This window comes from Trachymyrmex cornetzi, unplaced genomic scaffold (assembly GCF_001594075.2).
Source record: "Trachymyrmex cornetzi isolate Tcor2-1 unplaced genomic scaffold, Tcor1.1 scaffold75, whole genome shotgun sequence".
NCBI classification, from domain to species: domain Eukaryota; kingdom Metazoa; phylum Arthropoda; class Insecta; order Hymenoptera; family Formicidae; genus Trachymyrmex; species Trachymyrmex cornetzi.
This window is the reverse complement of record NW_017300081.1, coordinates 210051-234871: the sequence shown is the minus strand read 5'-3', so window position 1 is coordinate 234871 and position 24821 is coordinate 210051. Positions and strand designations below refer to the sequence as shown.

At 35.7% G+C, this 24821-nt stretch overlaps 1 protein-coding gene across 5 annotated transcripts in view; it reads left to right on the top strand.

Moving 5' to 3' along the window:
- drn (zinc finger AN1-type doctor no) overlaps window positions 1–24821 on the top strand; it is a 25800-nt gene extending 979 nt beyond the window's left edge. Inside the window, exons 1-4 of one of the 5 annotated variants that reach the window (XM_018518466.1) lie at window positions 16482–16502; window positions 20733–21208; window positions 21863–22034; window positions 22108–24821. In XM_018518466.1, coding sequence (XP_018373968.1) covers window positions 20924–21208; window positions 21863–22034; window positions 22108–22256 — 606 coding nt within the window. In that variant the 5' untranslated portion in view covers window positions 16482–16502; window positions 20733–20923 and the 3' untranslated portion in view covers window positions 22257–24821. Of the gene's footprint in view, window positions 1–16481; window positions 16503–18046; window positions 19655–19912; window positions 20123–20732; window positions 21209–21862; window positions 22035–22107 lie in introns of those variants that run through there. The other 4 variants (XM_018518464.1, XM_018518467.1, XM_018518465.1 and 1 more) reach the window with 4 other exon arrangements.

Genomic DNA, 24821 nt, shown 5'->3' with positions numbered 1-24821 from the left:
CTCTCCCCCTCCCCCCCCCCCCCTCTGCCTCCCACCCCCCCCCCCCCCCCCCTCTCTCTCTCTCTCTCTCTCTCTCCTTTCTCGTCGTCGCCTCTCTTTTTCACTGTCGGTCTTGCACGACGGCGGCGCTCCGCTCCGATCCGATTCGAATAATGCGTACGCTAGACGTCACAAGTGTTATCCGTTTAATTCTCCGCCTAGAGAAAACGCTTTTCGAAAGAGCGAGATATTTTTGTGTGTACGAATTGAACGCCACGCGATATAGGCGTACGTAGATAAGTGGCCTCCGCATCGCTTCTAATTTACCTAGCAGCGCGTAATTCTTATCTATTCTCCTAATGCCACGCAAGATAGGAACGCCGTTGCTACCTAGAGTGCCTAGAGTTTCGTTCGAGTAGATATCTTTACCCCTATACAGCACGGGGGATCGATTGTGTATCTTGAAACGAAATGAAGATTACAAAAGAACAAATTTAGTTGGTGTTAATCAATGAAATTATAAATATTCTTAATCTATATATATATAAATTTGATTTTTGTAATTTTCATCTCGTTTCAAGGTACACAATCGATTCTCTGATTATTCCAGTAACATTGCAAATATTGCTGGAATTGTTGGAAAACTTCTGTGCTGTATAGGCCACGACCAATTTTCGGTCAATTAACGTTCAGACGCGGATGCACTTTTTACTCGCCGAAAAGAAAAGAAGAAAGGAAAAAAAGAAGAAAAAGAGCGTCCGTTCTGTAACGGGTTCGTGACGCATGCCGTTTACGCGCTTACGCCATTTCTCCTTGCCTCTCCCACCTCTCCTTTCTCGCTCTCTTTCGCCGACGCACTTCCCTTCAGGTGGCCCTTCGAGTATTCCCTCCCCTCCCCTCCCGCGTCCTTGTTTACAATCTTTCTGACTCGGGCGAGAGTCTCGGAATCGCGGAATCGCGGCCGCTCCGGCCGAGAGCACCCGGACTGGTTGCCCTCGGTGGTCGAACGGAACTCTCTCGCCGCGTGTTTCCCAGCGTGCAGCGCACGCCTTATCAAGAATAATTTCTCGTATCTACACCGCGTATATACTTCCTCTCTCGCTTACGCGCTTTACCTGATTCGACCTGCTCTCGGCTTTGACGCCAGCCGTTCTCGCCCACGTCATTACGCGCGTTTGCTCTGTCTCCGCGTACTTCCCTTTCTTCTCCCTCCCTCTCTCTCACTTGTATGGTTTTTATTTTACTCTCTCATACTCGTTTCTATCAATTTAGTTTAATTTTAATCTTGGTTCAGCTAACTCTTCTTTTTCTAGTTCTAAGAATTATGCTCATTTTCATCAATGTCAATGTTTAGTGGATTTATTTTATAAATTAACTTTAATCTCGGTTCAACTTACTTTTCATCTTTTTCTAGATTTAAAGATTAGAAAAAGATGAAGAGTAAATTGAACCCAGATTAAAGTTAATTTATATTGGTAGAAACAGGAATTAAACATGCACGGAAAGAATAATTTTGTTGAAATATCTAAAAATTGAAGGTATAGAATACGGATCTGAAAATAATTTTGTTGGACCATTAAAGTAATTATATTGAACGTTCAAGCTGGTTGTTAGAATGTCGAAACTTTCTGAAACATTGTCATCATGCTTGAGCATTCGATGCAATGTAATTGTTTTTATAGTTCAACGAAATTATTTTTAGATCTGTATCTACCTAAGTTATCAGCAAAACTGTTCTTTTCGTGTCTATTTTTTTATTTTATACTTGTTTTATATTTTATATTTGCTACTAATTTGGTCTTATATTTTCTATCAGAAGCTATCTATGCATGTACTTTGTATCTAATAATATTGAGGAGACTTGTCTCAGAACGTTTCATAAACGACTCATTTCTTTTTCTCTTTTTCCGCCCTTTTTCTCTCTTTCTTGTAAGCCTGGAATTTTCTGAAATAAAAGATTCCCAGAAAGACTGATTCATACTCAACCTTCATAGCAACGTGAGCTTTTTAATTTTTTTAAGCTCATTTCTATCAATGTAGATTAATTTTAATCTCGATTTAATTTACCTTTTTTTAATTCTTAGAATTGGAAGAAGATGAAAAGTAAGTTAAAACCAAGATTAAAGTTAATCCACGTTGGTATAAATGGTCATTATTATAGTAGACGTGAGAATCAAGAAGGCTTACAAATTTAAGTATTAGTCGCCTGATATATATTTATTACGAATACATATGTATATTTATATATGTATGATATATGAAAGAATAAATGTGATATTTCGTGTTAAAGAATGCAAAAGAAATAGCATTTTATTTATTTCATATTAATACTTTCGAATTATAAAATTTCCGAAATGTTTTTTCAATTAAAGTTGAAACAGATACTTTAGTTTTATTTCCAGTGTAAAGGCTAGTTTCTGGAACTATTGTACATCCACTATACATGCTAGAGAACTAATTCAAGAAAAGTAATGGTTATGGCCTCATGGCAAGAGAGTGCAAATCATTGCGAAGTTATCTAACACTGAAAATTAGAGACAACGTCGACGCATTAAGCTTCAAGAATACAGTTGGATAACAAGTTTTTTTTTTTTAAATTATATTGAACGAAATATTTTTTTCTTGATAGAAATTCAGCCTCCAATCAAGCTAAGATGTCAGAAGTTAAAGATGAAGACTGAAGCGGATGAGGATTTCCCGCGTAGTTTCCGCTAAATCAAATCCATCGTAAAACATGAAATTTCTTAGGACCTCCCATGATGTTAAAACGTCCTGCGCGAGCTGCTTATTTTTGATACACTCGATTAGAAGGCACGCCGGATGAGTTTAATAGATGCTTCTCCTTTTCTCAGTGAGTTCCTGCTTTCAGACACGTCCGCAGTTTAATATCGCCGTTAACGTCGATCGTGTAATTCTTTCTGTATCTTGCAAGCATTTTTTCATGACCATCGTAACGGACCGTGAGCGATAATGAATTCCGCCTCTTCCCCGCCCTCCACATGTCCTATTTGTATCTATGGATGTAGATCGATATATTCTATGATCTAAGTTTATCTATTACATCTTACCTTGTTTCATTATGTGTGTCTTAATATATGACTACCAAATAAAAATCTTATTTTCTACTCTTGCATATCTCTGCCACGCATATCATGTTTAAAATTCTCTATCGTCTATTTTCTTATATCATATTTTATATATTATATATTAAATTATACATTACATAATTTTGTAGGCTTTTTCATGTTTTTTATATTAACTGTATCGGTAATAAAATCTTATAAGTTTTACTTTTTTATAATTTCTGCTAAAGTATATATAATTCCATTTATAATTACAGAAAAAATATTATAATTATTTATCACCCTGGAGGAATTCAGCATTAGATATAAATTGCACTTTTTAATTTTTAATTAATTTTTAATCGAGATAATTAAAAAATATAATACAGTTTGCCATTATAATCTCATTAATATTAAATAAGGGATCTTCCGTTTAAAATACATGACGTTCAAACATTTAATATTATATTATTATGCTTCTTCATGCTATCTATAAATGAAAGTACTTATATGACGTTTGATCACACTGTTTATATTTACGAGTAACAATTGCAGTTAGTGCGCTCTAAATTTACTATTTCACTCTACCTTGTTTTGTTACATTCTTTCGAAACATTTGCGCGATATTAATCAGGAGACGGTAGTGGCTCCGGCGGTAGTGGCTCCGGCCATGTTCAAAAAAAAGAGACACTACAAGTCTCTTATCCCGAGCCACCAAAGTCCATTTTTGGGGTAAATATATCTTTAAGGAGGTTCTCTCACGTTTGACGAAATATAAAACAAGTCTGTAGTATACATGTAATACAAAAGTTAATAATATCAATATCTAGAAAAAATTTAATTAACATTTACCGTACCATATTTTGAAGATATTTAATTCTAAATTTTTATAGAATTTTACATTACACAAGTTGAAAATATAACCTTATTCTGTAATTATTCTCTTTTAAATTGAGATACTTGCGTATAAGACAGCAATTTAAAAATCACTATAATTATAAAGTAAACACTTAAGTTTGTTCTCGTAAAGTTTCATTTAAACTGACCGTATAGTTTACAAGAAATTTATGTTCTTCAATGAAAAAAGCTAGAATATATTAAATGGACGATGCGTATACATCAAATGAGCGTCTTACAACTTTTATTTTGTCATTTTGAAAATATTTAGTAACATAAAATTAACAATAATCATGTATAATAGCATAAGATATTGTTAATCTTTTTATTCCATTATTTTAATTGTTTTACATATTATTATAAATAAACTGTCTATTGACTAGGAAGTAGCGCGAAAACCTTAATACATCTTCCTTTTTTCCTTTCTTGCTTATTCTATATGCTCTCTCCTTCCTACAAATTCTTGAGTCTTATCTGCAACAGAAAAGCGAAATTACACAAAGTCTAATACAGTTGTCATTTAATTGTAAAGAATGATAATGAAAGGAAGTGAACTTCTCGACGATCCTCCAATGCTATATTTTTAATGATTACTAGAGATGATTTTATGACACTAAAAATTACTTTCTGAAACGTTCAAAGTGAATTTTTCATTCTAAAGAACGTAATCCTCTTAAAGATCGAAAATTGAGTTATTCTTTTTCAAGACTGATTCAATTTTCACTTTTTAGAGTGAGATGCCATTCGAAAGAATTTAAGGAGTATTTTAATGTGTGTGTATAATCTATATTTACATAAGACATTAAGACTATTGAGTTTGTAATAAACAATTAACATTAAAATAATGCTAAATTAATGTTGATACATATTGACTTTTCTCTCACTCATAACTGATATTGAATGTTCTTTCTTAATTTGTTTATTTTTTTTTTATTATAATTTATAACTAAAATTATATGTAAAGAGAAGAAATGTCAGGAGAATCGACACAAATTTGTGCGCTCTGAATGCCCAATTCTCCAATTGCTAGCCTTAATTGATACAAACATACTGTAATGTATGCAGAACATTATTGAATTATTGCAGAACTGACGGCATCTGTCAAAATAAGCGAAATAACCAACAGTCGATCGAATGATTAGTTAAGCTTAATTAAGTTATTTGTCATCTGTTCCTAAAAATAGAAGATATTTGGAAAAAGATAGATGGAGCAAATTAAAGTAACTTAAACAAGTTCTTAAAAAGATCATTAATAATGGAATTGTAAGAAACCAATTGGCTTCAAAGTGAAATATACACAGTAAACAATTCACCGATGTGAATTAAGATCGACTGCCCTTGTGACCTACATTTCTACTATAGTGTGCTGTATTACGAAACACACAATATCCGAGATGAACTATTACCTGATGCTTACATTAGCAGTAGCTCACAATTGCTAACTAAATCTATAAAGACTTCCTTTGAGAAAAGAAATGAGACTTGAAATATCTTTATAGTTAACTTTGTGTTGTCACCAAATACTTATCTATGCAATTATGTCTTTAACCTACGCAGCAGTCCTCAAAGCCCCTTTCAGGTAAAAAAGACGAGAGTTAGACGAGAAAAAAGTCCATAATTTTGAAACAGATAATGAAGTTCGAAGCATTGTAAACATCCGCCACGCTCCGTTTGCCTCGCACGCCATTCATTCAGAAAAGTGAAAAGCCAAAGACTTCCGAGTCTACATTCCGCACCTAAATTTCGAAACAAGGAATTCCACTGCGTGATCGAACTCCATCCTTTCTTTTCCATTTTTCGCGTAGGCTAGTAATTATACCTGCGATTTAATATTGTATTTTTACGTTTCTTTGCGTTCTCGCGAGAACACAAACACGCACACGCACACGCGGCAGGCGCGTGCGCGCACAATGCGCTCCGTCTGCACGCGCGATGGACTTAGGGACTTTGTGTGCGTGTGTGTGTGCCTCTCTCTTCTCTCTTTCACTCTCTCCTTCTCCCTCTCTCTCTTTCTCTTTCTCTCTTTCTCTGGGACAATGTACTCTCCGTGCTCACGCACGCGCGCGCGTGTACGTGAAAGCTGCGGCGAGGTCGTCGTGAAGTTCGATGCCTGCCCGAGAGCAGGCGGGCAGGTAGAGACGCACGGGGAAGACCATTCAAAAAAAAAAAATGCATCGCCGCTCTTATTCACTTAAGTATCAGCAATGGGGATGGCTTATCGACTGGCCACGACGAATACCGTTAAAAATTAACGATAACCAAACGGTATCAAGGACTTAATTAGCAACGAATTTTTCTTACGTTTTAATTAGCAATGGATCATTTTTTAAGTTAAAGCCTATGATTGAAGAATGATTTTTTACATCGACATTTGAAGACTAAATTAAAGAGTAAACTGTATAAATATCGAAAATGTAATTGTTAAAAATTAACGATAATAAAGTTGTATCGAAGATTTAATTAGAAACGAGTCTTTTTGGATCGTTTATAAGTAAAGCTTACGACTAAAGGCTGAACAAAAACAATTGATTTTTTTTACATTGAGATTTAAATGAAAGAGTAAATTGTACGAATATCGGAAATATAATAATTATTCATATCTATATTATACTTTTTAATAAAATATAATTGTTTATTTTATTATATTGTATACTTTTTTTACTTGTTCTATTAATTAGAATATCGAGATTGTAATCATATCTATATTATAATACTTTACAATGAAATAATTATTTATAATATAACATCTCTCTCGTAATTAAATACCTTTGTCGAGTCTATTGTTTTATGCATGTATACATATATTGTATCTTCCAAAATTAATACTTTCTAACGATGATAATCTTTTTAAGCATCCATGATTATTAACGACTCCAGCTCATGCTCTCTGGCGTCGCCTTAGTTCCTGCTATCGATGGTTTCCGGGTGGATTTCTAAATATGCTGCGATTAGAAATTTTTTCGCGCATATCGTCCGACAGCGTGGTGCGTCCTTGCTTGTAACGCATGCGAGCGCGGTGCTATGGCGCCCGCGTTCGAGCCACGAAACGAATATGAATCATCATCTCCCGATCGCATCGGCGTGAGTGCGCGAAAAATGCGGGACGTCGCGAATGCGCGCGCACACGTGCACGCGATATTCCGTCCGTTTCCGCGTGTGTGTGCGCGGGATCTATTATAGCGATAGAAATAAATCTACCGTCGACCCCCGAGCTAATGTCGAAATTCTCCCGAGGTACAATACGAATCGTTGTATTGACGTAAAGGTGATGTATGAATTTATGCGTACCGGGCAGTGTTGCGCTTAGATGGTTTTAAAATCATCTAGATGGAGATGAGATGGAAATCCGTAAATCCATCTTAGATGAGACGAAGATTGTTTTTTTAGATGGTTTTGTTTTAAAATAATTATAAACATAAAATGTTGCGCTAACTTGGAAAAAGGATTTATAAACGCTCACATTTTTATTTATAAGTCTTTATTTTTCAAAAACAAAAATTTCTCAAAATTCCCATCCGACAAACGGTTTCGACGAGGTACATATATTTGTTGTCCTATACTAAACAGCCGCTCTACTGGCGCAGATGATGATAAAGAAGTATTATATTTAAAAAATATTTTTTTTACTTTAGAGAAATTTACGAGGGAATATAAATCCTTTGATTTTGAATCTAAATAGAAAGCGTTTTTATGCTGCTGCTGATAATTGGTTGCGTACTAATAAGATCATTTTTTTTCATAAAATCGCGGAAAAAATCTTCATTTCCGTTGCTGCTTGAAGACGATTTGTTTTCTCCTACAGCATTTTTAGCGTGCAAATTATCCACAATTCACTGAAAATCCATAGTTCACGTTAATCACGTTACGTATACATTTTCAGTACTCGCTGAAAATTGTAAGAAAAAGAAAAATGTCACTGAAAATTGTAAGAAACAAACACTGGTATCGGGTAGATATTGGCAAACACGGGCGCAACATTTTGGGCGCGTCTAAGGTTAGGTACGAGTCGTATTCTTTTAAGATCCGATTATCTTGTGGTTTGACTTAACCTTACTAGACTTGATAATGTAAAAATCGTTATTTTCTAGCCGATTTTATGATTAATGAATAAACTAATGGTTTTGTAGTTGTAACTTTAAAAATTATTTACTACAAGTCAGTTTAGTGATTAACTATAGATTAAAGAATATATATTTTTACATTATCTCAAGTTAAGCCTAACCACAGATAATCAACAAATGAAAAACCCGACCTAAGAATAGTAGTACACGTAGTCTTTTTGAGATCATTTTCGGCCATTAATTAAAATTTTATATTTATGAAATTATATTAATAAAAATTGTCATGTCAATTGTGTTGTTTTAGAAATTTTATTAAATATTTATTTTTAATATACATAAAAAAATTATATCCTCTCCTTCCGCCCTTGACTTATTTTTTTTTTAAAGTGTACATATATACTCTTCTTATAATTCAGGTGTAATAACCTTACTTCCGTCCAAATGTTAGCGTTTCGTGATTGTCATTTGAGTTTGCGGCAAAGCTAGCATTCATGCAAATCTTGATTCTCGAGAGGTTTGTTCGCGTTGCTTGAATCTCCCAAAATTATTACTTAACACAATGTCTGTAATGGAGTAGTAAACCTTCAGCCCGGATCCATTAATATATTAATTTTAATTTCGGTTAACTTACTGTTTATCTTTTTCTAATTCTTAGAATTTAGAAAGGTAGAGTGAATTGAGCCGAGATTAAAGTTAATTTTACATTGGTAGAATCGGACCTTAGACTGTAAAAAATTGATCAATTACAATCGAGTGTGAGAATAATTGACTGATCAATTTCTTACAGCTTAAGATTTACTTATTATTATATCTAATTTTATTAAAGAAAAAAAATCGAAGATTTTAAATGCAAAAAATGTAAGCAACACGAACAGACCTGAGAATATAGCTATCCAGCTTTATTACTATTATAGAGTTGCAATAGAAAAATGCTTCGATTTCGATTGAAATTGCTGTTAATATAATTCGTGCAGTCAGTTGTCAACAATCTGATGATTGCGACAGAAACTGGCGTGCGTTTTTCTATTATCTACTATCATATTAGACACGTCTTTTCATTGAGCCGTATACTGTTGCGAATTGGGCTCGATGAAAAGGAGCCTGAAGTGTTCTCCACCTTTCGTTTCGGTATGATAACTAAAACGTTTACCGATACGCGTTAATGCATTGCAATAAGAAGAAAAAAAAGTCATTCTAGTAGCAGAGAAAGCCGATCTGGATAAAGTGTCGATGCTTTTTCCGTATCTGTATCCATGATCTCGTTGCGCTCGAATTGTATCGTTCGGTTGTTACACACGGGAGCCGTCGCTTTGACTTTGATCGACGAATCCTCGATGGGTTTTGCGAGAGAAATTAGTTCGGAAAACTCATTTTGCGCGTTAACGCTTTCTAAGGTAAATTTATTGTTCACATTTTCTGAACGATCGGGAGCACCCGATATCGAATAAGAAGTAACGCTAGTTTCTGTCTAGTTGGAACATAAATAGCAGGTGCTCGCGCACAGCGTTCCGTTGTGTAATTGCACAGATTTGAAGACTAGTCGATCCTGTTTTCTTCGCCATCTATTATTGAATGGATGCAATCTCTCTGCACGGTGCAGAGTTAAAAATGATACCGCGGCAATATTAGTGTCTAAACTCGAGAGCAACATTTTTAGTTTCGTGGTCGTTACCTGCTTCCGTTCTAAATTTAATTCTTACATGGCAAGAAGGAACATGTCAGTTCTCGGAGAATGAATTTAAAAGTGCACAAATCCTCTGTACCCTTTTACAAAAAACGAGAGAGAGAGAGGAAGTAAAAATTTGCAAATTTGTACAATAATATAATTATGTGCTGTTTCTTCCTATTTTCAGAGAGCTTTTTATCGAGCACTAATCTTATCTTCTTTAACGGGATATATTTCTGACATTTTTTGATGAATTTTAGTTGAACTTTTTCGTACTTTTTTAAAAGAAATGCAAATTTTATTTACAACAATTAGAATTGAAGTTCAAGGGAGGCTCAAGAAAATCTATACATAATTTCAATTAATCTATCTTATTGTTACAAACGCACAAAGATGATAGCTACGTTTTGTGCAAAAATAGAATCTCCTTCTCATTAAATTTTCACTTTGAAATTTGTATTATATTGAAATTATGTTACAAAAGTGGGTTAAATTTTGTTAAATTCCGCGCATATTTATTGTCAGCTGTGGCCCGCCGAAAAGGAAGGCGGAGCCATCTCCAAGGTTGTGACTCGGCCAAGCTCTTCCGAAATCCGAGATATTCCTGTATGATAAAGGCGGTGGCGCCTGAGCCCGTACGAGCTCGGCTAAACGACTTTGCGAAGGTCGAATGCAATCGTGCAACGTTAGCGGCCATTGCGGGAAAGGTCGTTTACTCCTTCGAGTAAACAAAGCTCTCGAATCACTGCCACATAGCGGCAAATCTTCCGCAACTGACACAGCTGCGCTATTTTTTTCGATACACGGAATATACAGTCGTTAACCTTCAAGGTTCCACCTGCAAACATGAGATTAACTTTAATCTCAGTTTAACTATTGCTGTTTATCTTTTTCTAAGAATTTTTTCTTATTCTTTTAAACATTTTTTTTTAATCTTAGAAAATTCTTAGAATTAGAAACAAGTAAACATTAATAGTTAAACTAAGATTAAAGTTAATCTTATATTGGTGGAACTAGATATAAAGTAGTTTAAAGATATGTAAGTTGATAAGTGAAGTATTCAGAATGCTTAAAAAATTTTTTAATTTTATAATTGTTTATAATTTTTATTATTTTTTTACTAATATATTATGTTATAGTTAAGTTTATTAGTATATTAGTTATAAGTTAGTAGTATATTAGTTATACCTTTATGAAACAGAGAAATGAAAACGTAATGAACTTTAAAACTTCTAAGTATCTGGGACAATACTTTTTCTTCTCTTTTTCCAGAACAAGGTTTTAAAGAAAATTATACCGGGGATGCTGTGGCACCCCATCTACTTAAAGGTTAATTGGTATCAAAGGAGCATATTTTTTGCTTTGAAACTTATAATCCTGATCTAATTAAGTGCATATATGTATATATATATATACTGAAAAAAAAATGTACCGTTGATACATTTTTTCCATCTATTAATCGAACTTGCTGTAGCTACGTTCTTCGGCTAATTCAAAGTTGCCCTCTTTCTTTTGGCAGAAATTTAAATGCTATCCTTCGTCGCACCGTCCTAATTTTCTTTGTCATTGTCGCCCACTTCGTTCTCACATCCCTACGAAGGATCTCACTTGATTCGTTATACGTGGATTCGATCGATACGAGCTCTCGCCCTCCGTTGCTTGACGTCATCCTCTTTTTATTTCAATTTATTAAAATCGACGTTAAGGTCGCGCACGCGTTGCACCTTTGATAAACATCGGGGAGTAGGGTGGAAACTTGAAAAAAAAATAACGCGATCGAATTTCGAAAGGTAAATCCCGGGGGGGGGGGGGGGGGGGAAGACATTCTAGCATGACCAGCATGAATGAAGAAGCGTGGCGATCGAGTCATCGCGTCATGTGAACTTTACCATGACTCTCACTTCATGCATACGACGATTCCCCTTCCTTTGTTCCACTCTCTCTCTCTCTCTCTCTCTCTCTCTCTCTCTCTCTCTCTCTTTCTCTGTTTTTCCCTCTGTTTCACTTTTTCCTGGCGTGGGCATTTTTTTTTAAACTAGCGCACGTTGTTTACAATTTATGGCAAAGACGTCATAGCTCAGTCATGGTAATAACGTGATATGACGATAAGAAATCCTTTTGCCGTCAAATGATGAGGGTCATTTGATCTTTTAATCCTTTTGAACAAACGTGAGAACGTTTTTACGCATTACAGGAGATAAAATTCACCGTAAATACGTATTTGGCACTCTCATGAGTTGATTCGTAAACAAAAACTGTCCGCAGATAAATAATCGGGAAATCGCGAATGCGTCATCCACATCGTACGTTATCCACGTCGCATGAGTCAAATGCGCAGGCACATTGTAAAAGATGATTGAGATTAGCGATTCATTCCATAATGAAGTCAGTCGAATATGGGTAATTATATTACTGACTTTCATCGAGTCGCTTTTCAAAATTAACAACTGGCTAAAGCTATTTTTGTGAAAAAAAAACGAAAAAAATTGCGTGCTTTACTTTGATTTTTATATTACTCATTTATTATTGTGCAAAGAAAAAATAAATGAATAATAATGATAATGATGTAAGTTAACTTTTTTTTTTTAAATCTATATACGTATAAGTTCAATTGATAACAGTGAAAATTACATATCGCTCACTAAAAGAACGATTTTGTTGAAGTATCTAAAATTTTAATTAGATATAGATTTGAAAATAATTATATTGTTGAGCCATCAAAATAATTAGGAAATCTCAAGCATGTTGTGAGCAATGCCGCAAAAAAATTTTAATATTTTAACAACTAGTTTGAGCGTCCTCTTATATAATTATTTTACTGAATCAACAAAGAATTGGAATCAACAAAATTATATTTAAATCTATATCTAGTTAAATTTTGAAACACTGGAGCAAAATTATCCTTTTCGTGCTGTGTTGATAGAGATAGAATGACACAGGTAAAAAATTAGCATTTTTGAGATAATAAAAGGAGAGATCGATCCTATATTCTTGTGAAAGAGCGACATATTTGTCTACATATTGCTTATACAGAAAAGTGTCATGACTTTGATAAAGAACATAATTTACATAATTCTATACTGGGGTGGGTTGTAGCTCGAATTTTGAAAACTTATATAAAATAGTTTTAAAGAATACAATTTTAATACAGTTTTAAAGAATATAATTGAAATGAAAGTATAACGTGAGAAAGAAGATAAAATTAATATATGCATATTATATTCGTCGTCCTAATTAAAACGTTCCAATTAAAAAACAATGTTTTTGTTTAATACTCTACTGACTATAACGGTACTAAAAGTTGCTAAATTTGAGATGTATCACTTTTCTATGAACATAACGATATGATTTTTGTTTTTTCTAATATCGTAACCTAATTTAGGTTCAATGAAAATACCAGATGTTTGAGATAAATTTGCTAATAATTAGATCAAGCTTCATTATTATTATTAGCGCTGTTTCATATTTTATCGAATACGACGAACTGAACAAAAAGAGTCACAAGAGGAAATGGAGTTATAAATACCTAATGAAATTTCGCGCATATTTGGGACATGTGCTTATTCTTGTTTAAATGGGTATGACATGCTCAACTTAACTCAATTGCTTGTAACTTTCATAAAAATGAACACGTTGTAAAGAATTTTTTTAATCGAAACGTTAAGGAACATAACGGTATTAAAACTGTATATACAATATTATAAAATGTAAAAATGTATTAATAATATATATTGTAAAAGGTAAAAATGTATTTTTATTAGATAATAAAGAAGTTGTAAACAATGCAAAAATCATTGAAAACAGAAAACTGGATATATCACATCCAGAGTGACACCGAAGAATTCATTATTATACGTTATATATTATTGTTACGCAAAAACAAATGGATATGTCAGACTACGAAATATTACTTTCAACTATTTTGAGCGTTGCCATTTCTCGAATACCAACAGTCATGATGTGCAAATAAATAATAGACAGGATGCACACGCCCCGAATATACTTGCAAATTTATGCACGCGTTAAAGACATTTACAATCCCCTTATTATGTACGTACATAAATAGGTAGATATAGTTTCAGGAAGTAGTAAGAAAGAAGAGAAAAGATTTAATTTGTCTTTCTGCGCCGCTCACTTTTGTTCGTCTCGGCCTTGCTGTGGCATTGCCTCCTCATTGTGACGGAAGAGCTTGCCAGCTTAGTACTTATAACCGATGACGACGTAGTTGTGACGTCGCTAAGAACAATGTTAAAGCTATTGTCTCGTAAATCTCAAGAATTATCGTGTGAATAAAATGATTACGAAGGTTCTTAGCTTTGTCAAGGAAAACTAAGAAAAACTATAGATTTTTTCACGTTACTTACTGAAATTCTTAAAAATTTTTGTACTTCTAAAGAGATAAATATATATTCGGGCGTCGAAAAGAGAGAAAATAAAGATTCTGAATGTAAAAAGTGAAGCAATGCGAGCAGATCTTCACAGTAAAAAATATTTTATATTTGTATTGGAAATGGTCTCCATTCAAGTCCTTATTAAAATTTTGTGTTGAACATATTATTTAAATAGTTTTTGTTAAACTAATAGTCAAAATTTCTTAATGTCAAAGTAACAATTTATGAGTAAATGAACAAAAATGACATAAAAATAATGTTTTTAAACGTAAATTCAAAGATGAACGAATAAAATGTTGATTTAACATATAAATATTAGTTTCACTGAAAAAAATGCTTCCACGGTTTGTTTATAAACTGTGTCAATATTATCTTTTTGTGTTTAATTTTTAAATAATATTGTTAACACATATCTGTGTTATCTTCTAACATATTTATTTTATGTTAAATAAGCATATCAATTTGAGTGGACCGTTCAAGACACGTGAAGTGTATTTTTCATACAAATGTTCCAAATTATAGAGAAATCTGAGAAGAATTAACTCCTAGGAATAAAGGAATTCCTAAGAATAGGTTCCTAAAATATAACTCTTGATTGTGAATTGGACGCGAAGCAAATAAACAATAAATTAGAATGAGTAAGAATAAAGGAGAGGACATTGCAGAAAATGCTGGGCCAATTATTAATTAAATGTCATTTAATTTTCTCTCTTCACTTGCGCGATGTCGTTCTACCCATTTGACGTCACCATCGACGTGGTATTGCAGCTGTCAAAATTTCACATGTCGCGTCCGTGTTGTCGGTCGGGTTCGACGAAGAGCGCAAAAGTGGGGTGAAAGCCCGATCGAGTTGGCTCGCGGGTCGAAAGTGGAGGGAGAAATTACTTTTCGACGGATTGTGCAAAACTGTCGGTGTTTACTCGCGTCTACTTGCGAGCACAAAGCGTTGCACGATAATTTCGAGTAAACGAAGCAAACATCCTCTATATAATATTTACGATCTTCTCCGCGTGATATTTTAAGCGTTTTTTTTTTCGTCTTGTAACGCTTGTCAATTCTTTCCGTTAACAATAATAAATTATAAATTAATAAAAACTAATAAGTTTTTATAGACTCCTTTAATAAAATTTTTATGGTTTCATTAATTCTTTCGGTTAATAATCCTTTCGAAATATCGTTTGAATTCCATCCGAGGGAAGCGACTGAATTATTGAAATACGAATTGAATCCCAAGTAGCAAGGTGACGTTTTAATGACGTCTTATTAGTGTCTTATTAATGTCCGTCATTAAGATGTTGTTAAGAACTAAGAAGTTACCTTGCAACTTTTGATTGAATCAGGCGATTGATTATGTATCTTGGAACGAGGTGAAAGTGAGCGAATGTATTGGAATATGTACAATTTTATTGGTCACTAGAGTAAATTTACTTATTTTTATCATTTTCACTTCGTTCCATGATAAAAAATCGATCCTCAGGGCTTATATTTTTTAATCTGAATCACGTACAAAAATCTGTAATATAATGTAACATATTTTTGAACGCGATATTTTTCGAAAAGAAGACCCAGGTAAGATTCGATTCGGATTTCAATTTCTATGATGATTATACCCGAGCTATTTGAAACTTTCGAATCTAAGAGGTTCGAGAATACTAATCACATATATTAACAATATTATAAAATTGTTCTCACTGATAGGTGAAACAAATAGAAATCTTTGTCGTGTGTTAAAATTCACTTGACAATAATTATGTTGTTAATTAAAAATTACGTTTTAGCGATTCGATTCGAGTAAAATTTTATCGACGAGAAAGGAGGGGAGAGAGAGAGAGACTGAAAGCGGAGTGCTTTGTCACAGCTAACATAGTAACATCCTCGGTCGGTGGCGAGCAAGTCATTCGAGAAGCGCGTGTTTCACGATCGGAGTTTGCTCGGCGGTGTTTGGCGTAGGAGATATCGTTTCCGTGGCGGCGCCACAGAATTACGCGAGCGCGAGGGACGACGGGCGAGACTGGAATTAAACGTCGAGTAATCGCCGCATTAAAACTCGTCGTGCCACCTGTCCCGCTCTTCTCCGTCGCGCATAGCGTAGGAGCGTGCATTGGAAACACCTTACGGGAAGAGGTCTGATCGGCGGGTCTGCTGGTACTAGAAAGCTCCGCACCGGGGCGTTCGCGTCGCGAGCGCGCGTGTGCCCTCTCCCCTCCCTTCCCCGCCGCCCCTTTCTTACCCATTCGCTTTCCTCGCATTATCGCCTCACTTCAGTGCCGTCCGCTGACCACCGCACCGCGGCGTTTCTGCAGCTGCTCGGATCCCGCGCAGACCCTCCCTTTTACAAATTTCAGCTCTCTGTCTCTCACGTGCGATTTCGTGTGTGACGATTTCTTTTCGCGAGGTTAACATGATAAAATAGCTCGGGAGAGAAATTTCTCTCGCGCAATTAAAGGTGAGGACACGTCTTGTCGCGATGTGTTTTTGTTTGTCACTTGTTAAAACTGAATTTTTTTGTGTTTCGACGGAGAGTTTGAAAATGATATTCTCCTGCTTTGTACACGTATATGTATTTTATATTACGCGCATTGCAGTCGTCTATACATATTAAGGAATAGTGAACTTTGACAATTCTTGGTTGAAGCGTTTTATTTATGAGAAATCACGGTCATAAGTCAAGTCTTTCAATATTCTGATTAAGTGAGCACGCGATTACGTATGATCACGATAGCTAAATTTTATGCTGCTTGAGACTTATCAGAACCTAATAAAAAATTTTTATGCTTGTGATATCTGATGCAATTAATGCTAATGTTACTCAGAAAATATTTTGCGTTTTTCGCACGTTTTAAGTCGCAATGGTCCGTGAAATAATTTTGCAATTTCGAAAGCTCATCATCCCGAGATAAATTCTTTAATGCATCATTATACATTCATCTCGAGAAATTTGAAAGTTTTTTATTTGAAGATCTGTATATATTTATCGTTACATAAATATTTTGCGAAATATACACTGAGAAAAATGTCTGGTTGAAGATGGACGAACCAAAAAATTCTGATTATATCAATCAGAATTTCCAGTTGTCACTAGAATTTTAGTAGATTTAATCAAAAAATTCTGATTCGTCCATTTTCAATCAGAATTCCAATTAATCCAACCAGACATTTTTCTCAGTGTATATATAATCAGAAAATTGAATGCTTAAATGGTGGAATTCTACGAGAAAGCAAAGTTCTCCTTTTCCTCTTGGATTAAGTTACCCTTCATTTTATCTTCTAAAGATACTAGGCGTGGCAAATTATGCATTTCAGTTCGGCGTACTTATAACTCACTCGGTTATTTGATATCGATAGAAAACTCGTCAGACATTCGAATGTACATGCATATGCTTTCAACTACTATTTCGGTACGGTTCTATATGCTCGTTCTAATAACTTTTTCCCGATCGAGACGATTGACCCAATTCTTAACCTCCTGCGACCCCTTATAACCAATAGGGAAGAGGTACCATTTGATTCAAATAAAGATACTCTTTATTCGAGAACCGCTTTAAGCAGTTGAATTTTAATGAGATTAAATTTTATAGTCTGATCGTGCCCTTTTCGCAAATCTTCCTTCATTTTTTCTTAACTAAAACCAACAGTGGGCTAAACGATATTTTGTAATATAAACGGAAAATAAATATGTTTTTCCCGTCATTTTAACTTTAGAGTTTATCTTCTTTGTTTTTGCAAAATATGTAGGTTAGTTCCTTGTTGCAGCGAATCCTTAGTTCTATTTACAAATAGTTGAGCGTCACGTTTATTGTAATATACAGGCAAATCTTTAATATTATACGTATATATATTTTAACAATTAAAAATTTGAACTATAATATAGGGATATAAATGTAATGTTTCGTAATTTAAAAATCCATATATGATTTAAATACACAAAACTAGATTCCAAATTAATCACCAATTTAGTCATCAATTCTAGAAGAATTGAGGTCAGACTCTCTGGGGCACTCTTCATTAAAAATATATGGAAAATATATATAGATATTGTATGTGTTTGAATTTTGCGAAATTAATTTGTAGAAAAAGTGTTATACTTCTAATCGCTATAAATTCAGTTTTAATTTTTCATTAACTGTGCTGGAAGGATAAACACACATCGAGCTCTTTAAATACCGTCTCTACACCTAATTAAAATCTGAATCTGATCATAATGAGAGAATTTGTGTCACATTTAAGTATATTCTCATTTCCTTTTCAATTAAGGAACAAAGCTAATAATACAGCAGATCGATGACCCAGCTAGCAATTTAACGTCTTAATCTCGTTGAAGACAGAAAGCTGTCATCTGAAGGAATTTATAGAACTGTTTGTTCGTATGTGCAAAAATTTGATTTATATTTTGAATTACATTTCGTTGACTTTTGAATCTTTCATTGATTTGGAAAAAGTGACACAGATCCTCTCATTTTTAGACCACGTATTCATAACCGGTCATAACGTGATATACCAGTGACATATATTCTCGTATAAAATATCTTTGCTATAAAAGCGGAAAATTCATCTTTAGATAGAATCTCCAAATAGCTCGCGCGGCCGAGAAGTCGAGAACCGTGTCGAGAGTGTGTCGAAAAGTGGACTTGTCCCGGTTTTTTTTACGATTCGCGGCATCAATTGAATTCAATTGGAGCCAATCGCTCTCGCCGGAGAGCGTTCCGAAATCACCGGCGCTCTCGGTTGCGCGCCGCATACGAAATCGTGGGAAGCGATCGACGATGAAATTTTCGCCGAAGAAATTCTCTCGTGAAGGAGTGAAGGAGTCTGCGAGAGCGGGAGAAAGCGCGCGCGGTAGTCCCCGGGGCAGCTCGGGACAGCTCGGGGTGTATACCCGTGTATACCAGCCGAGCGCGTGGCTGTGCTGGCGACGGTGAGCGGTTGAAGTTCCGTGTATCCACGATCGGCGCTGGATGCGCCGCCGCCGCCGCCGCCACCGCCGTTGCGGAGTGCGGTAAGCGGTTGTGGCAAGGCAACCGCCGTCGCCGTTCACCGCGTCCGCCGCCGTCGCTTACGCGTCCGCCCAAAAGCCCAGCACACAACGCGCCTCTGGGTTGCCTTTTGATCGGCCGATCGCCATCATGAAAACATTCGCCCGTCGTTATCGTTGTTTCGTCTCCGTCCTTGCGGGCTAGCGCGGATTGGAAGTAATATCGAGCGTCGGGGAAGTCTGGACGATCCGCGCGCGCGAGCGAACACGGCCACGTTCACAGCGCGGATTCCATCACGGCTTCGTCCGTCGCCGTCGTCGCCGTCGCCGTCGCCGCCACGCACGGGAAGCACGGGAACGCGAGGCGAAGTCTGCCCCGTAAGCTCCGTTTCGTTGGTGATTTCGCGTGCTGTGCGAAGTGCGCCGCGGGAGGATTATAAAACGAGGGAGAGAGAGAGAGCCATCGCGACGTGGGAAAGAGACAGGCGATTCTCTCCCGACAGTCCTATTGTGAGCGGGGTGTCCGCGGATCGCGATAAGAGGATACGGCTGCCGCCACTTAAATGCCTCGCACAAATTCCTACTCCATGTTGTGCATCGGTTGCGACACGGCTGTGTGTTGGAAAGTGAGTAATATCGTAACGCTGCGCGCGATCACGATTCACACCTTCCCGTCCCGTCGTCTCCGTTGACGATCTCTCTCTCGGGCTGCGGGCTGCCCGAGAGCCCCTGGCTGCCTAAGCTGCCTTATCAAAAGCTGCGGAACAAAAGGGAAGGAAAACGAAATAATCAGATCGCCAAGATGACGTAGTAAAAATTCCTAGGAATTGTGCTTCCCCTCTTCCTCTCGCCCTCTCGCTTGCTCCCACCAGAGCGCTCTCTCGCCTTCTCGCTCTCTGTCGCGCTCACGTTTTGGCCTCGCGGTCGGAGCATCGGATCTCCTTTTTCTCCCACATTGTTGTCTCCTTTTGTTGAAATTTCGGTTATTATCGAGTGCCTCGGCGTGTCCATGGATCTCAAGGGCATGCCTCATTGAAGATATTTGTGTTCTGACCTTGCATGACGCGCGCAGGAAGCAGGAGAAATTGTGAGAGGTCCCATTTTCTTGTCAAGTATACATTGTATTATCTGAAATTTTCGAAAATTTTCCTGCTTTTCTTCTGTTAAACGCTCGTCATCATTTATCGTCCAAAAAACGTCATCGTCTCGGATTTCTTCCTTTGTAGCTTTTATACCTGTAATTTTGATGTTGTTCCTTTTAGTTTAGTTAATAGTGTTGTCTTCGCGTTTATTTCTTTGTCATAAAAAAGGTCGAGATAATGTAATATATTTTGTGAATTAATTGTAACACCACAAGTTTAATATTTACAAAGTGCAGTACTCTTTGTGATCTTTGATTGTGATTTGACTTTGTCATTCTTGTTTATAATACATTTTAATTTTTAACGTACTTTATATTCTCTCAATATATACTGTTGTTGATGTACTCGTATAAAAAATAATTATTTCAGACATTTAAATGTAAGAATTAAATTTATGAGATGATAATGTTGTTATATTTGTATGTATTTTAATTACGCTTTTATGCGTAACAAGTTTATATTATCTATTCATAAGTTTTGTAGTTTAAAACTTTGTAGTATAAGATATTGATTGGCATTTTATTTTATCCTTTGCTTAATTGCATGATTTACTTGTAAACAGGTGAGTACATGGTGACACACGGTTGCAGAGGAGCAATTGGGAAGAGAGCCGCAGCAAAGGACTACACCTAGTTATCCTACACCAAGCTGACTGCAACTTTCCACTGTTTCTCAAGGCAGTGATCGCAACTAGGATATAAACAGAAGTTTCCTTGATTTACGAAGAGTGTACACTAATAAAAGACGAGAGTTATGGAACGAGAGTCTAATCCTATGCAAGCTCTGTGTCGCAGTGGCTGTGGATTTTATGGCTCGCCAGCTACTGATGGCCTTTGTTCTCTTTGCTATAAGGAAAATCTAAAAAAGAAGCAGCAGCCACCAGTGTCAGCTGCCACCGTACCAACCTCACAGACTGTCTCCAGCAACGCTGGCACGTTGCAAAGCAGTTTTGGTAGCCCAGCAGCTACAGGAACGACGGCCCAACCTACCATTCCTACTATACCTCAGTCAACGTCGGATCTACCCAGTCCCAAAGAAGTGAGTATTACCATCTCTTTTTCATAGCTATTCTGCACAAACGTAACGCCTTTGTTCTTTCCATTAATTTGCAGAAAATAGCGCTTATAAGCAGTCCTGAACCCACAAGGTCGTATACATCAAATTGTTTTTAGTCTGTAAAACATAATCTTTCAAAACAGCCAAAGGAAAGAATATAAGAAATTGTTCGAGACATTAAACTGCAGCATATATTCATAGCTTCTTTCGCATTGTTTTAATGAAAGTTTATCTTATAGAAATTCATGGACTGTAGATAAGAGAGAAATTATATAATTATATTATCTATAAAAATAGATTATCTGTATTTCTAAGAGGGAGTGATGCAACATATCTAATTGAAACATTTAAATTCTGATAATGATTATGATGTGAAAATTTATTGAACAATCTGTTTTATTTGTTATATTTATTACTTTTCTAAATGATGTAGACAAATTTATACCTAATCAACTATTAATTAATATAAGGATTTATATGTTTCTGTAACGTAATAATGCAATTCTTTCCATTAAATTTAAAATAGGATACCATAAGAGATATCAAGAATATAAAGGAAACTTTCAAAAAATAACTATAATAATAAATAATTATTTTCATTATTCTTATACGCTATGTGTTACTTCTGTCAAACAGGTAAACAGAGAAGACCAGGAAAGTGAAGTAGGTGTAAGCAGTGCAGTAGCTGAAGGTTCATCGGCGAGTAGTGGCGATGTAGATGACTCCTTTGATGGCAAAGAGACTGATAAAGAATCTAAGAAGAAGAAAAATCGTTGTGCTGTATGTCGTAAAAAAGTTGGTTTGACTGGTAAGTGCGATGCAATGTGATTAGTTAGTGACGTTGCCTTGACAATGTTGTTTTGACAATGATAAATTTGCAGGATTTGAGTGCCGTTGTGGAGGACTATTCTGCGCCGTGCATCGATACAGTGACAAGCACGATTGCAAATTCGATTACAAAGAAATGGGCGCTCAAGAAATTCGGCGCAACAATCCAGTTGTTGTTGGTGAAAAAGTGCAAAAAATTTGAACTATTTAGTGTGTAGTCGTTGGGAAAATGGTTATTATAACTATATAAACAAACAGAATATAAAAAAAAACACGCAGAAAACGAGATAAATTATCTGGCAGCTGATTCGCACGTCGAGGGGTGAAACGAGCGAGCGTGTAAGATCGTGAGCGAGCGAGAGAATGAATGAGTGAGCGCGCAAGAGCGACAGTAAAATTGTTTTGTAGCTGAATGTCGAGGTAAGGTAGAAAAATGAAGAAAAGAAACGAATATCAGACAGAACAAATAAACGAAAGATTGCAAATTAGAATGTGTGCGCGTGAGTGATTGATTCGTAATTGGATGTCAGTGCCATGTAAGTTTCAGATTGTCATCTAGCGAGAGAATTTTAATTGAGAATATATCTGGTTACTAACTGCTGCCAGTTTACTACTATTATTACCTATTATTATCTTCATGATTATTACGGTTTATGATTATTCTATATTATGTTTATTAATTTACTTAAATGAAAATTCTGCGAAAATATGAAGCTCGTTTTACGTAAAGGCAGAACTCTTGGTGCGGTCAGTCGGTCCAGGACGTCTTCTTAGGAGTTTTGGTTTGTTCGAGAAATTTTATACATTACTGTTTCGTTTATATATATCAAAAAGTAAAAAATAGGGAATGTTGCTTAGGTAATGGCTGACGTTGATGGGTGATCACAATCTTAGGTTAATAATTAGTCTAATAATTATTAAGTATATTAGTCTATTGATTCATAAATAATGCAATGAAGTATAAGTAGTACTGTGTGTTTATGTCCAATTTCACGTGAATATAACCAGCAATTATTACTCATTAAATATGTTTCAACCTATATTGCAAATAATTATTTACACTACGGCCGCCAATCTGGGATTTGTAAATTAAACCCCTCTTTAACGTATTTCTTCGATTTCTCTTAGAACATAAATGAATTGTTAATGGTTGAAGTCGATTAGTTTATACTCGTTTTCTTTATTTTTGCTTGTTTTACGAGTTTTGTAGGGTAGCTGCGCGAGGTATTCCGGTGCTGCACAGCAGCGCATAATGTAAGAATAAATGATTAATAAAATGTCTAGAGAGGCCGGGCATTATATGAACGACGAAAGAAGAGAACTATTAAAGTTTGTAAAGTGTGAACGTATACTAAAACCGTGCGCGAAGGATATTACACTGATAAATTTTATAATCCACGTACATACTTCTATTTTTCTTCTCCGCGCTTAAAACTCGTGCCGAATTTTACTTTCCATTTTTCGCCCGTAAATACTTATACATGTTTGTAAAGTTATAGCATACACGAAAAGGTGCTATAGCTGTCCAGCTTTATCATATTCCTGTAAAACAAGATGAATGAAGACGATAAAACTGCGCAAACTGCGCCTTACGTATAGGTCAGTTCCTTGAGAGCTTCATGAGTGAGTTGAGTTTGGATCTTTAACGAAAAGAATATTAAAAAAAAAATACTGTGCGACTTTGCAATTTCACGTAAAACAAAGTAGCAATGTTTTTCCTATTTTTTTTCTTTGTGTTATTTTGGGACAAAGCGCTTAATCTAAATTGTGCTGCCGTGCTTTTATTTTTTGTTTTGTAATTAGTGGACTTGTATAAATATTATCCGCCTAAAAAAAAATTGTTTTTGCGTCGCATCGAAAAATGTACATCAAATATCTTATTTTCGATAAATATATGAAGCGTTCTGTTAAATGTGTAATCGTAAGGTCTATCAAGTTTTTTATGTGTTTCTTCAGCTTCGAGTAAGCGAATGCTCTGCATTAGTTATCCCGTATTAAGTTACCAAATATATACTTCACGTGTCGCCGCCGAAAGTACTCCAGCCGCGAACGATTTTCTCCTTGGACACGTCAGCGTCGCAGCTGAAAGTTTCCAGAAAATTTTTGCGACTTAACGATACCTAGAAATTAAGGCAATCGAAAAAGACTACACTTTCGGTATAATCATCAATGGATAATTCGGGCACGATTTCTCCGCGATCTTTACGGGACGACTTATATGCGCCGACTTCACATAGACAATATATACATATATATACATACACATATATATATATATATACATATATTTTATCTTGTATCAAGATATTATTGTTGTCGATGAATCTGTTCTTTTTTCCTTTTTGGCGCACCTTTTTAAGAACGCTGATGAGAGAAATCAGAATCGTGTATAGAAAAAAAAACGCACACCACGTTAACACGTTAACACATTTACATTTACACGTACACATTACATACACACATTACATACACAGACACCGATTATCAGTAATATCGACGGAATGGTTGCCTTCAGGCCTTCATCCTATTTTAGGCATAGCATATTTTTCTAACGTGTATCGCAATATCGGAATAATCTTGCCTAGCGAGAGCGATAGAATGACCGAGAGGAAGAGAAAGAGGAAGAGAGTGATTGAGAAGGAATGCATATATGAAGAGTAGAGATGTCTGGGAGAATGAGGCAGAGGAATGCGTGCGGAAACATAAATGATTTATAGGAGAGGCGAGAGAAAGAGAGAGATTGAGAGAAAAAAAAGAGAGCGAGAGA